This window comes from Danio aesculapii, chromosome 15, assembly GCF_903798145.1.
Source record: "Danio aesculapii chromosome 15, fDanAes4.1, whole genome shotgun sequence".
Classification (NCBI taxonomy): domain Eukaryota; kingdom Metazoa; phylum Chordata; class Actinopteri; order Cypriniformes; family Danionidae; genus Danio; species Danio aesculapii.
The window spans coordinates 47,013,398-47,028,304 of record NC_079449.1 but is presented as its reverse complement, the minus strand read 5'-3'; the positions used below and the strand labels follow the sequence as shown (position 1 = coordinate 47,028,304).

Genomic DNA, 14,907 nt, shown 5'->3' with positions numbered 1-14,907 from the left:
TTTCCCATTTTTAAATTCTGTAGCAGTCAAAAGCTAACAGCTCATTGATAATTGTCACTCTGCTCTTAACCGTATGACCTGTCAACAGTAACTCCAGGCATCACATGTGTCCTCCTGCTGTCTCAGTGTGTGTAGCCACAGTGCTGCTATTGTTGGTGTGTTTCTAGGGAGCGTCCGGGTGTACTGACACCACTAAAAAGGGGGCTGTGGGTTTTATGACAGCCCAGAACTAACAATGTCCAGTCAGCTGGTCAGTTGGTGAGGGCTGTGAGAGCATTTGTTGTTTTAAACTTTGCACATGCTGCCATGTTTGCTGACTCCAGGTAATGGCTATTGTTTGTTTGGTTATAAGGATTGTTTTCCTTTTTTTTGCAACATGAATGCAAGTTATGGTTCCTCTTTAGAAGTAAAGACATCCGTATAACAGTGCACACATGTTTATGTTATGGAACTTTGAAATGCATGCGTGGATATAGTTGTGTTGGGGTTGTGGCCAATGGCAGACTTCAGAAAATGTGAGGAATATAGTATTATATAGAGTAATATAGGGTCGTGTTTACACTATTGATATTTTGTTTGATGAACTATTATACAATCATGTTTGTAAGAGATTCGAGTTTTGTTTTTGTGATTTACAAATGACTGATTTTGTCAGAAATTCATAGAAAATTTGTGGATTAAAAATATATATATATAAATTATTATATATATATATATATATATATATATATATATATATATATATATATATATATATATATATATATATATATATAATTAAAATATATATGTATAAATTAACTTCAAATATATATGGTATCTTATTTACCATAGTAAGTAGCCTACTATGTTAGATGTGCAATCTTCATGGTGCAAATCCTAAAAATAAAGCTTCTTTATTTTGGTCTCTTTTCAAGACGAGATCTAAAACGGTAGGGATTAAGCCAAAGGAAGGTTATTTAACTCTTATTTTTACCCACCATCTTTCTCTTTGTCAGATTTCACTCTCCGCAGCATCTGACATCGTGTACCTCACTTAGGACGTGCGTTAGAGCTTCCCCTACTGTAATACATCTAAACACGGATTGCTAAAAAGCTCAATGGCAGGCAATCGTTTTCTCTGGTTAACTGCAGGGAAAGAGTTAAACGAAATCACTTATCGATTTTACGCACACCATAATACCATCCATACATATAAACCAAAAATAATGTCCCTCAATTCGGTAATGTATTTCGGCCGTCATCCTTGAACCAATCCCCATCACTGTAAGCTGCTTGCTTTTCTGTCTGTTCCATTGCTCTGTTTGTTAGATGATTGCTCACACTTTCTTTTACAGTCTGAAGCACGTCAAACGAACGAAGAGCCCAATTCGCGACGTGTTATTCACTCGATTTGCGCCACAGGATGTCTTATTGAATCTTGATGCTTCATTCGTGTCTGCTTATTGCATAGACTATAAAACATTCACTCAAATACATCACGTGCGCTGCGTATGCAGTGTCTGTTATTCAAGTTAAACAATTAATTGCAAACTGAAATTAATATAATTTGATTATATGGTTTGGAATTGGATGTTTTGAGCAGCCTGATCTCACGAGAAAACGTAAGTATTTTACGTTTTGCCAGTTTAGTGGCTAAGTTCAGTCATACGAAATTGTACGATTTTAAAAAGGAGGCATGGCACCTAACCCCACCCCTAAACCCAACCGTCATTGGGGGATGAGCAAATCGTACTAAATTGTACGAATTAGATCGTACGAATTCGTACAAATTAGCCACTAAATCAAAAAGTTACGAATTGCCGTGAGATTGTTGGTTTTGAGAGATTATTTAAATTTTCGTGAATTTTGCTTTAAATTAAGAAATTAGCAGGATCGCAAAACATTTTTACTTGTTGATTTTTGCCTTGGATTCAGCGATCGCAAAAATGTAAAACAAAAAACTAGGGGATCTGTTATGATACGTCAAAGTTTTTAAAATCTTACGTTTGTTTTTTTCTTTATTTATTTCATGAACTCAACCTAATACTTTAGCTTGATACTTTTCGAACTGTACTTTGTGCTGCTTTAATTTTGATATGAAACCAAGTTTCTGCTTTTTTGTTCTGTCTTAGTGCTTTTTAATATGGTGTGATTAAATCAAGGTTGAACTTTAAAGTCCACATGAACCGAAAGCTGCGACTGTTATTTTTTCGTATTGTGACGCAGTTCCCAGAGAAATGAACTATGAATGAGAAATCAGTGGGCGTGGCTTGTTTTCTACTGCGAGCTGATTGGATTTGGTAGGCATTTCAATCAGAAAGATGTGAAAAAGAGATTCAGGAGAGTTATTAAAACCTAACAGACACCTCCTCCTTACCATTTCTGATTGTTGTCAAAATCGACAGCTGGAGGGGCGTGGTTAAGAATGTTAGCCACGCCCAATACCTCAGTCAGACCTAATCTGAGAATTCGACTGAAAACAAACAGGAAGTGCAGTTTCAGATTTCAGTTAAAGATTAGAATGGCACACTCTTTTTTTCTTAATGACATGCACAGATGACTTGTTCGCCACAAAGCTAGCAATGTGAGATAACAAAATCATAGGGTTAGTTTAGATTTCGTGGAGACTAAGCTTTAATTGTGCATTATATTGTACTAAACAGACAGCACTTCCAGAGTAGATTAGTCAAGAGAATTTTACTCCTAAGAAAAGTCTACTGTTCCATATCCAAATCAGAATGATTTGCGAGGGGCATGTTTCTTCTTTGTGTCGAAACAGAAGCCAAAAATCTTATTTATTTATTTATTTATTTATTTTAAATAATTGTATTAATTTGTAGACATTTAGTCTAATTAATTTAAACTTAAACAACAAATAAAAATCTTTGGGAATCAAAAAGAAAGCAAGTTCTGCTCCAGTAATTTTTATTTATTTATTTATTTATTTATTTATTTATTTATTTATTTATTTATTGTTTTAATTTGACCCCAAGCAAAGAAACACTTCAGATCTGTAATTTAGAAGTGGAGTTAGCAGGGTTAGCATCGCATTTGTGGTTTAACCCTGCATTAGTGTTAAGTTTGTTGAGTGTGAATCTGAGTTGTTTGCTTAATTGTGTGTTATACTGTACTAAACAGACTCCCCGAGTAGATTAGTTAAGAGTTTTACTTAAAAAAAAAAAAAGTTTACTGTTCCATATCCAACCAATCAAATCAAGAGTTTGTCCAAATGGTTTGTGAGCTCTACGTTTGTCGTTTAGGGATTTGCCAAAATTGTAAATTTTATGTCAAAACAGAAGCCAAAAATGTGCTTGGTTAAAATTTAAACAGAAAATAAGATTTTTTTGTTGTTGTTTGTTTATTTTATTGGTTTGTTTTATAATTGTATTAATTTTAGACATTTAGGCTAGTTCATTTACCTAAAAAACCAAAATAGAAATGTTTAGAAAATAAAAAAATAAAGTCTAATAATCAATTAAATACTTTTCTTTAATAAGAGGCAGATTAATAAAACAAACGAGCACAAAATTAATTTGCAGTTCTGCCCCGGTAATTCATTTATTTTAGTTTTGTTTCTTTTCCTTTTTTGTTTTGCTTTGACCCTGGGTAAAGGCACATTTCACACCAGTAAATTTAGCAGGGTTAGCATTGCATTTGTGGTTTTAACCCTGCATTGTGGTGCTAAGTTTGTTCAGTGTGAAACGGAGTCATTTGCTTGTTGCTGCTGGATGCTTGGTAACAGACAGCCAATCAGAAATTAAGCAGATGGGGGAAATGGATTTAAAATTCTATCACAATATTTTTATAGCAATAATTTTATAGCAATGATCATTCATAAGTATTCATTAAGAGACAAAAAGAAGTCCTGTATCTTTACAGAAAAGTTTCTTCTTCTTTTGTGTCTGCAACCCAGCTCCTGGATGCCCACTATCCTGCAGAACTCAAACCCACATGTCAAACCTTTCATGATCACATAAGAAAAACAGGCAGACATGCTGGAGCAGGTTCGAAATAAACGTTGCAGCCAGGATAGTAGACAGATAAAACATCAACACAGTAAACAAACGCTTTTTTTTTTTTAATTTAAATGCCAATATATGAGTTATTTGTGTTCTTCAAGCCATCCTGGGTATTTTATAAGCATAAAGTATATTAATAGTACAATAATAATTGACCCAGCCTTTATCACTGTAATGAATGCTTTTTAAAATACTAAGATTTCTGCTTCATTCTGTGATATACAGGGATCTTAAGGTCATGGAAAACCTGGAAAGTCATGGAATTTTGACATGGCATTTTCCAGGCCTGAAAAAGTTTTGGAAAAACAGAAAAACCCTCAAGGTTTTGGAAAAGTCATGGAAATTACATTTACATTTAGTCATTTAGCAGACGTTCTTGTGGTACAGTGCCGTGAAAAGGGGCGAGGTTATACAACATGATTAGACATTAATAAAAGTGAGCGTTTGCTCCATATTTTACATTTCTTATTAGAAATTATCTTCTCATGATCTCACACAATCACCTGATGTGTTTTCGCAGGTAAGAATTCAACTTTGGAATGCAGTGAAATGCGAAACTTGTCGCACGTGCTTGCTTTTCCGGTTTGTTGCTTCTTTGAATGGAAGTCTATGAAGCAAAGTCCAGTGTGATCGCGCCTTTATAATAGAAGTAGTTTTACCTACTGTTACTGGTTTAACAAATTATTAAGATTATCTAAAATTAGTTTGACAAATGTCTGTATATTAGAATGGAGGTTAGTTGGTTTTACTTTTCTTTTCTTGGCCAAAACATGCTCTCTATTTCAGCATAATCTATTTTACATAGATATAAAAAACTAATTTAAACTATTGCCTGTTTTATGATATGCTCATGCTGCAATAAATTTAAACATTTCTTGTGATTTACAACCTACAGTTGAAGTCAGAATTATTAGCCCCCCTGTTTATTTTTTCATTGTATTACTTATTGTATTACTTATTATTTATTAAGTCATTGTATTACGATGGTTTGTTCTGGAGACTATCGAAAAAAATTACCTTAAAGGGGCTAATAATATTGACCTTAAAATGTTTTTTAAAAAATTAAAACCTGCTTTTATTCTAGCCAAAATAAAGCAAATAAGACTTTCTCCAGAAGAAAAAATATTATCAGACATACTGTGAAAATTTCCATTCTCTGTTGAACATTATTTGGGAAATATTTAAAAAAGAAATACAATTCAAAGGGGGCTAATAATTCTGACTTTAACTGTAAATGTAAACATTACATGAAACATTGGGTCATGAAAATTGACTTGAAAGTCATGGAAAGGTCATAGAATTTTTGTATAAAAAATGTGTATGAACCCTGGATATAGAAAATCCAATTGAAGAGTTTTGTTCTTGTTATTAACAGGTATTAAGGGTGGAAGTTCATTATTTAATTAACGCTACCTGCTTAACTTGCTTAGTCCCTTTTAGTCAGGAGTATCATTAAATGTTAAAAGAGGGTTTTTAAGGGATAGTTCACCAAAAATGAATAATCTGTCTTTACTTATCCTCCACTTGAAGCAAACCTGCAGTTGGTCACAAAATAAAACATTTTGAAGAATGTTCAAAAGCAGCATCCATTGACTTCCATAGTTTTGTTCCTTGGATATCAGTGGCTACTTGCAGGGGCGTAGCGGACATTTTAAAAGTGTGGGGGACGGCTGTATGAGATCTTATGTTCATATAATTATTAATCACCTGTTTCTAAATGGTCTGTCTCTAAAAGTGAGGGGGACGGATCCCCCACCGGTTGCTAAGCCCCTGGCTACTTGTTTTTAAAATATTTATTATAACTTGTTTTTGTTTTCTACAGAAGAACGACATTCAATAAGGTTTAGGATCACTATGAGAAAGGAGTCGTTTTAAATACCAGACCAATGTCATGGGTTGAATTTAAAGTGAAAGTATGCCAGTAAATAATTTTTTGTAAACATGATGGAACATGCAAAACTATCGCGTAATATAATAATCAATTACAGATTTACCCGTTATTGACACACTTTTATCACTTTCTTATTTCTTCAGGAGACACACTTTGCTCTTTGTTTTCATTCGTTTTTGTGTGCATTTGTCTGGCCTTTGTGTGTATAATGAGGCTTAAAACAGCTCAAGACCTTAGCGGTGTCCTTTTGTAATAAAATAACTGGTAAAAGCTGGCTCCCTACTCTTCATCCAATCAGTGACACTTGCCAATATGCAAATTAGAACATTACTTTGGGTTTGTGAATGTACAGTGTGAAACGTTTGTTAATAAATACCCAGGATTAACGGTTAACCCCAGGTGTAGTATGAGCAGTGTTATACATGATTACAGACAACTCAGGATTCTGTTTATCCAGGGTTAAGGATCAACCAGTGTCAACAATTTCAAGTGTGAAAACTCCTTATGTTTGTCAGTGTTCGTAAATTAAATGTGTGTAATTGCTCTGTTTGGACTGGACTATGATGATTTTATCATTACTGTAGATGTTCTGTTACAATTATCAGCCTGATCAGAGCTGATTTGGATGAAGCTAGATGTTTTCCTTTCTAAAGTTTTGTCAGGAGTAACAGGATCCTTCTGTTAGTTCCTCCCTTTCTTTGGACTTTGCTGCTTTTTGAGGCAGGAATCATCTTTGATTGCGATCCACACTGGCATTTCACCTAGCGTTTATCAAAAGATCTCCGCCCACACTATACCGCTGAAAACGCACGTCACGTGAACACACACACACTCTGGCATGTGCTGCAGCGTATGCAGATGTCTGAGCTCGAGGCAGTCAGCGGGTGCTTTGAGCACAGAACCTCAGGTGAGAGCAGCGCACATCGGACAATTCATCAAGGATCTACCGCTGGATCTCAATATAGTTGATAAACGTGATTATTTTATCCATCTTGTCTCTATCTAACAGCTCTTTGGTCTTTGAATGTACCAGGTAGCGTGTTTTGGCTGAACGCAAAGATAAGTTAATATATTAATTTATGTAACCATGTACACTCATTCTGAACATTTGACTGATTGCTTGCCTTTATTTACTATATTGTATACATTTATTGTATGTTATACTTTTAAAATGGCCATGATTGATTGTTAAATCTGATATTCGGCAAAAGAGAGGGAGTGTTTCATATTTTTCAATGAAACTGAAAGGAGCCAGTAATGTTATAGGCTCTGTTTTGTTATAAATATGCCTACAGTGAAGATGACGGCCATATAAATATGTAGCTACTTGACGCCTCAACGTTTTTCATGTCTGTTAAGTTGTTAATATCAAAACGAAAATAGGCAGTTCCTAATATCATGTTTTCACTTTATTGTTAAGATAAACAATGTAGCCTGCAGGGTAATGTGAATGATGTTATTGCCTACGCTGTTCCTTTCGAAACCCGACGTGCCCTCTGGAGTTTGTTTCCTATATCAAACTTGCGAAGTCTGAACTTACAAAGGGTGCAAGACTGAACTTTGTGTACTTTTAATATTGAGGGAAAAAACCCCAATCAGAGAGGCGAATGTCTGCAGCCAAGCCTCCGTTTTCAGATGTCTCCGTTTTTCCCCATCCACACTGACATGGAGCAGCAGCACTTTAAAACACAACGGCCTATTTAGCGTTTCTAAAACACTCCATTTTCAAGGCTTGAAAGCTCTGGGGGTGGTGTGGACGGACGGCGTAACTGTAGCAAAACTAAAACATATTAGTGTGTATGGGGCCTTAGACAGAGCAGCGTTTACTACACAGAGTCACAGTACATTGATAATCCACACAAAAAATTGCATTACATTGGAATTTGGTTTAATCTGTCGATAATGACAGATAATCACTCTGCGATTTAATGACATCTGTTTGCGTTGCTTCTCAATGAATTACAGCTGCAGTACAGAATGCATGTGAAATCACAACATGGGTTTTACTCCAAATTTGGCTGAACCAATGAGAGCAGTTAAATCTTCTGTTTATTAAGCAACCGCTTGTTTCCCTAGGCGATTTCTTTGGTTTCTTTGTGTTATTTTGGACAGGTTTGTAGGTTTCCATCAGAGCATCCTCTGACCTTCAGGAGATTTACTACAGATCACACTGGGCTTTCTTGAGAAGATGAGCATTTCCGATATCACTTCGATAAATCGCCTTACTGTGTAGTCAATTCATGATGTGTGACTTAGTGAGTTTGGCAAATTACATATTTAGTTCAGTGGCATCAGTGGCCTTTGTTTCATTGAAGAATTGGGTTTATTCTTACCATCTTTACAACAGTGTGAAACAGAACAAAGCAGGACTGCATCACATTGGTTTGTATTGGATTATGAATACCGAATACAATACTGTGCAGGAAATTTCATTCAAAATCATCAGCAAATCTTTGCAGAAGTTTTAAACTGGACATTTGGAGATCGAAAGTCAAATTCTGATCATAAAGGTTTTTAATTTCAGTACTTTTTTTATTCTTATGACTGACCGTCTATCATTGTAATCATGATGATAATGGCTATTGGCGAGAGTTACCCAGGTGGAGTCGTTTTTACTGTTTGAATGATTCATCTTATCGGCTTATTCAAACACCATGTCCAAACTGTGAGAGGTGCAACCATGGTAGTGCTACTGGATCAGGCAGCCTTTATTTGCCTGTGTGTGTGTGTGAGAAGGATACAGTGTCATCCTAGTAGGAGTATTGCACAGCTCCTGTGTTTTTAGACTGCACACAGCCTTTGAATAAATGATGGAAGTCCTACTTCTTAAGCCAAATGACTCCAGCTGACAGCTGATCAGCCACCCTGACTGACGCTGTAAGAACTTTAATCATCACGTTAATTCACTTCCAAGAGTACTTATTAGAGAAGACCACTCTTTGAAGAAAGTTCACGCTTCGTCTTTTAGATTTAAGGGTTTGATTTGATCTGATTCAGCGTGTGGTTTGCTTGTAACAGACGCATGTTTTTTTTTCTCTGTGTTTTGCAGTCGGTGCGGAGCATGTGGGCCAGCTGCTGCGGCTGGCTCTGTCTGGATGATTCCAGTATGGAAGACACCAGAGGAAGCCAACAGCGCCAGGCCTTCACGAACTCAGGCTTTAGCAGTTACCCATCTCCCACTGCACCAGAACACACGTGCAAGTCCTGTGGAGGCCGCTTCGACAGTCTCACCAGGAAGGTAATCACCTGAAAAGTAGGCATGCAACAATTATAGATTTTGGGTGTAAAATAGTCGATTTTGGTCGATTATAGTCTGAGGAATAATCACGGTTTCACAGTTATCACGATTATTATGCATTCATTAATTTCAAAACACTACTACTTTGGTAAATCACATGAAAACTCCTTATATTGTAAAGTGTTATTTATTTCTGCTCAGTAACCCAATAATACAGCCCAAAATAATCAAAACAAACAATAGTCCATTTCTCTTTGGACTTAAAAACAAGTGATGAAAAGTGTTTGCATTTAAACTCAAGTAATCATTTTACACTGAAAATGAATGACAGAACAATAAATAAAAATATAAAAATAGTATTTGTCTTAGGGGTGGGCGATATGACCTAAAATTAAAATCACGGTATTTTTCATCTTTTGAACGGTGACGGTATAATATCATGGTATTACTTTCAATAGCAAAATAATATACATCTCAAGGAAGAACGGACAAAAGAAAGTCTCACTTCTATCGCTCTTTAAAGTTTTGGTTTGGGTCATTGTAAATGCTCAGTCTCGTTATGAGCTGATCTTCATTTCTCTGTGTTGGTGGAATAAAGCAGGCGAGTCAGCCGCACCAATTTATGAGCAGACAGAGCAGGATTCTCATGATGACCACCGGCGCAATTCCGCTCTGTTATGAGCTGTAGTTTCAGTGTAAACTTAGTAAAGGTGAGTTTCTTTGGCGATGATGTGTACAGTGTTAGACTTTATATTTAGCGGACATTTGCGCTGAACACGCGGTGAATGCAACGCATCGAGATTCGGGCACCTTCTCCGAAAACACTCGATTGATCTCAGCTGGCGGATCAACATTTACCTCATGTTATGATCGCTGTCATCTGCGCCATTATTATTATTATTATAACTTTAGGTATGGTTTGCAAACCTGTGCACTTCCTGCAGTAACAAAAGCTCCCTGTTATCTGACAGCGGGAAGCGTTGAGTGACTGACAGCGCAACCCGATCTCATAACTTTGCGTACAAATAACACGACTTTCCACCTTCCCAGCAGCAGGGTAGAGCGATTCAGCAAGTTTTTAGAGAAAATCAAATCAGATTGCACTACAACCATTATATTCAGACACACAAATGCTCCCAAACATATTATGAGGGCGCATAGATTACATTTCAGGCGCTCATGCGACCAAAATGGTTGCAATTTCGAGCCCTGTAGTATAAGGACAGGTATTCAGACCACAACTGAACGTTCGAAGAAAATTGAATGCCTTATTATTTAGAATGAGCTATTATTGATGTAAATGCAGCCGTTCAAGGCGCATAATTGATTTATTATGGTATTGACGGTATTAGAAAATCCATGTCGTGGCGCAATGTCACACCGGTGATGACTATGACACCAGTGTACCGCCCACCCCTAATTTGTCTAATGTAAATCTAAGCTATATATTAGCTAAGTATTTCCCTTTAAAAAATAAAGTAGAAATGTCCACATTCCATACAAAGTTTGAAGCTGAATGGTCAGTTCTTGTCACGTGACTTGCTGTGCGCTCGCAGCATTTCTTCAACTTGGTGCGCCTGGAAAGCGCGAGTGTGTCACACCCAATATGCGCGCAAGATAAGAAATAATGAATAATGAACTTTCTCACTACATATTCTGGCTGTGTTTGATTTATAAAGGTGCTTGATTTCAAATAATTGCTGCTTTTAAAAAGTCCTTGAAAGTCCTTTAATCTGCTGTTCATGAAGAGGTGAGAAGCCTCAAGCCCCAGTTCACGCTACAGCCACTGCACATTCTACATAATGTCCTACATACGTTTTCAGGAGTCAGTGAGTAGAGTCATTATGTGGAGCGTGCTCATCCAGCGTGACTGCTCTTCCCTAGGCCTGTCACAATCATCAATATATTGACTTTTCACACAATACATGGACATAACCTCTGTCATTTTGGTTAGGCAATGCACATTTTCCATCATGTTTGCATAAAAAGGAGGTTAGCATTATTTTAGCTTATTACACAGGCATTGCAATCTCAGCTATCCTCTGTTGGAGGAGTCTGAGAGCTCAGATCACTCCTATAGAAACAATACTTAATATTGGCTGAAAAGGCAAATTTTCCTTAAAAACTACTGACTGTTTGGAAGAAGTTGTTCAAAAGAGCTCTATTTAAAAAGCTTCAGTTCGCTTCTGTACAACACATTCACAAATAACATTAAAACCATTTTAGTTGGAACCATTTCAGTGGTCCCAAACCCCCAGGCCATGGACCAGTACCAGTCTATGTATCAATTGGTACCAGGCCACACAAGTCATCATTTATTTACATTTTATTGATTATCTGAGTCTAAACCATCTTTTATTTTGAAAAATGACCATATTCTCTCGGTCACTTGAGCACCAAAATTGTACCCTCAAGCTAGCAAAATAAGTAAGAAACAGACGTCTTTGGAAAGTTTCTTTGCGAAGGGATCCGTAACCCATTTGTCAACAAATCAGGTGAATCCAGCATGTCTATGTGTGCAAGAAGAAGATCAACTGCTGTAGATCGTATGACGGGGGCCTTGGGGGCCGTTCACATCACATCTTTACCGTGCGCAAGTTCGTTATTTCCAATGGAGGTGTGTGACCTGGACAGTGTTGACTGGGAGGAATGAAGGTGTGCTCACTATTGGTTAGTAAGCCTGTCACACAAAGAGTAAAGTTTAGCATTGTATGTTATACATTTTATAACGCAGCCCTAGCGATTAGTAGGCCCACACAGAATCTGCGCGCGCAGAAATCCACAAATTTTTAGCCCATCATTATTTCTGTTTATTTACTCGTGTAAATGTGTGTAAATTTATATTTATTCAGCTTTTTTTTTATATTAATAACAGTAATATTATTGACTAATATTAAAATATTCCTATGATTTATTTACAATACAGTTTGCAAAGTCATATTTTCTGTCTTTTAGTAGAGATATTATATGAGAGACTTGCTTTGTTTACTAAATAAAGTGGATGTAATTGGATTTGGATTGTAAACATTAAAAGTTAAAAAGGTTTTTTTATTTTATTTCATATATTAAGTGTTTAGTTATGATCCTCCCAAAATAATTCCGCATAAATCCACAGATTTTCAACAATATTCCGCGCAGAAATAGCAGAAAATGTCCGCAGATTCTGTCTGGCCTAGCGATTAGCCAATCACAGTGTTTCAAAACACGAGTGTCATAACATTTCGGTTTAATCGTTCAACTCATTAATCTTACACTCCAAGATTAGACATTGTGTTCCAGTCTTCACATGACTTCAAAGATCCCCTGAAATTAAAATAAAGTTTTTTGTTGAGATGTTGTTATTATTAGGGTATATCCATATCCATGTCTAAGGATACCCATAAGCTGGTGTGCTCCAAAACACAGCTGTTTAGAAGATATAATCACCTTACGCTTGCAGTTTGTCTCTTTCACGTGGAAATGGATCTTTTTTTTTTTTTTTTTACATCACCTCATACTTCAGTTTCTCCTCGAATCTTCAGACCAATCAAGTGCTCTAGTATCTGACAAGCCACACCCCCTTTTAAGGTGCTTTTTATTTGTTTTTCATTTGATGTGCTTGAGCTTAAACACTCACTGGCAGAGCGGGAATTAAAACCAAATGCTATTGGCTGTTTTTTAAAATGGGGAAGAGCTACATGTTTCAGTTGAGATTGTCAAACATTACAACCTGCACATTTCAAAGCACATTACAGCAGCTTTAAAACACCCTCTCCCGTTATTGTTTGCAGCACGTGTGCATGGACTGCAAGAAGAGCTACTGCAGCCAGTGCTCCACTCAGCAGGAGCTCCAGCCGTGGCTGTGCCGCACCTGCCAGCGTTTCCGCGGCATCTTGTTTGAGCGAGCAGAACTGATGAAGCTCAAGGTGAAGGATCTCAGGGACTACCTTCACCTGCACGGCGTCCCGACGCAGATGTGCCGTGAGAAAGAGGAGCTGGTCGAGCTGGTTCTTGGCCAGCAGACGCCCACATCTGACACGCACATTCCAGCCCCAGAAACAACACGCTTAGACCAGCAGGAGACCCTTGACACTCCCGTCATTACAGTGAGCCCATCAGGGAACAACAACACAACAGAACTGGGACCACAGACACAAGCCATGGAAAATGGACAGGTACAAACGAATAATAATAGTAATCAATTGGTTAAATTAGTTGCATGTGATAACAGGGTCAGGTAAACTCCGACTGAACGAGACAAAATCGGCCATGTGCTTTAGTTAACCACAGGAAGACACCCCCCCACACACACACCTCCAGATTATCATCATTACTATTGTCAATTTTTTTTTTTCTGAAACCTGAATAATAGTTCTTTCCTCAAATATATTGGCTATTTTTCATCAGTAATAATAATATTATATTAATAATATTATCATAATAATTAGAAAACGTTTAACAAGCATTATATCAGCAGCATATTAGTCAGTTTGAAGGATCATGTGGCACTGGACTAATGATTCATTAAAATAAAATAAAAATTCAGCTTTGCATCAAAGAAATAAATGACAAAAAAAAACATTAAAACAAAATACGCTTATGTCAAATTAGAGTAATATTGAACTTATTTACTGTTGAATTATTCCGAAATAAACATTATTCCTAATAAAGCATCACCGTTATTCTAAACTCAATGACTTTCTTAACCCTTATGTTCTGTTGGGGATGTTTTCATCCACTCTGGGGGGATTTTGAGTCTTAATTTGTCCACAACTTTTTCTGTATTTCAGCTAGTTGAACGATTTTTGGTGACAAATCTTATTTTGACTCATATTTTGAGAAAAAAACTCAAAACAATCTGGGCAAATCTGCAGTTTTATTATGTTAAACTGCTGTAAAAATGTGTCATATTTTTTCATATTATTTTTGCATAGATCTGTTAATCAGTCTCAGTCCTGATCAAAACTACTAAATTGTTTAGAAAATTACAGGATTTTAATTCTTTAATGGCTAAATTCATAAATGTCACTGATTTGGTTAAATAAAAAAAACATAGTTTCAATATAAATGGTAATTGTGGACAGGATTTATTTATATTTTTTACCAAAGTCTTGGACATGTGAACGGTTAGTAACAACATTGCCTTTTGATGCAGAGTTTTTAATTGATTTTCTTTTTTCTAATTTACTGTTGGTGGCTGTTTTTGCCCCATTGATTTCCATTATAACCACATTTATTTGATTGCAAAAACACGACCCCATATAATCTTGCATTTTTGAATGTTGTTGGTTTTACTTGTTGGGAAGAGGTCAAATCTGTCATTTGCACTGTTGATCATCATTTGGCACCATTAAATCTTTAGATAGGTCGAGCAAAAAAGCTTAGTTTCTGGAAAACAGCAAATTAAAGTGTGTGTCTGTGAGTGTGTGAGAGTGACGTTTATGCATGCACTTTCTGTCTGAGAAGATCAAAATATGCATCTCAGCTCTCAAAACTACATGGAGTAAACAAAAACAAAGACTGTGTATTTATACACCATCCAATGTGGTTATAATTGAAGTCAACGCGGCAAAAACAGCCACCAACAGTAAATTAGGGAGAAAACAATGAAAATCTAACAATGCATCAAAGCCAATGTTATTACTGATCTTTCACATGTCCAAGACTGATAAAAGGTAAAAAAACAACAACAAAACTACTTTTTATATTGAAAATCCGTCATTTTGTGTGTGTTCTTCACCAAATCAGAGACATCATTTATGAATTGGCCATTAAAGAAGTAAAATCCTGTCATTTTC

The 14,907-nt window shown here is 36.3% G+C and overlaps 1 protein-coding gene across 2 annotated transcripts in view; it reads left to right on the top strand.

Annotated features, from left to right (window-relative positions):
- Positions 1-14,907, top strand: part of rffl (ring finger and FYVE-like domain containing E3 ubiquitin protein ligase) — a 32,225-nt gene that overhangs the window by 7,218 nt on the left and 10,100 nt on the right. For both annotated transcript variants that reach the window (XM_056474142.1, XM_056474141.1), the window contains exons 3-4: positions 8,942-9,130; positions 12,901-13,284. In XM_056474142.1, coding sequence (XP_056330117.1) covers positions 8,954-9,130; positions 12,901-13,284 — 561 coding nt within the window. In that variant the 5' untranslated portion in view covers positions 8,942-8,953. The remainder of the gene's footprint in view (positions 1-8,941; positions 9,131-12,900; positions 13,285-14,907) is intronic.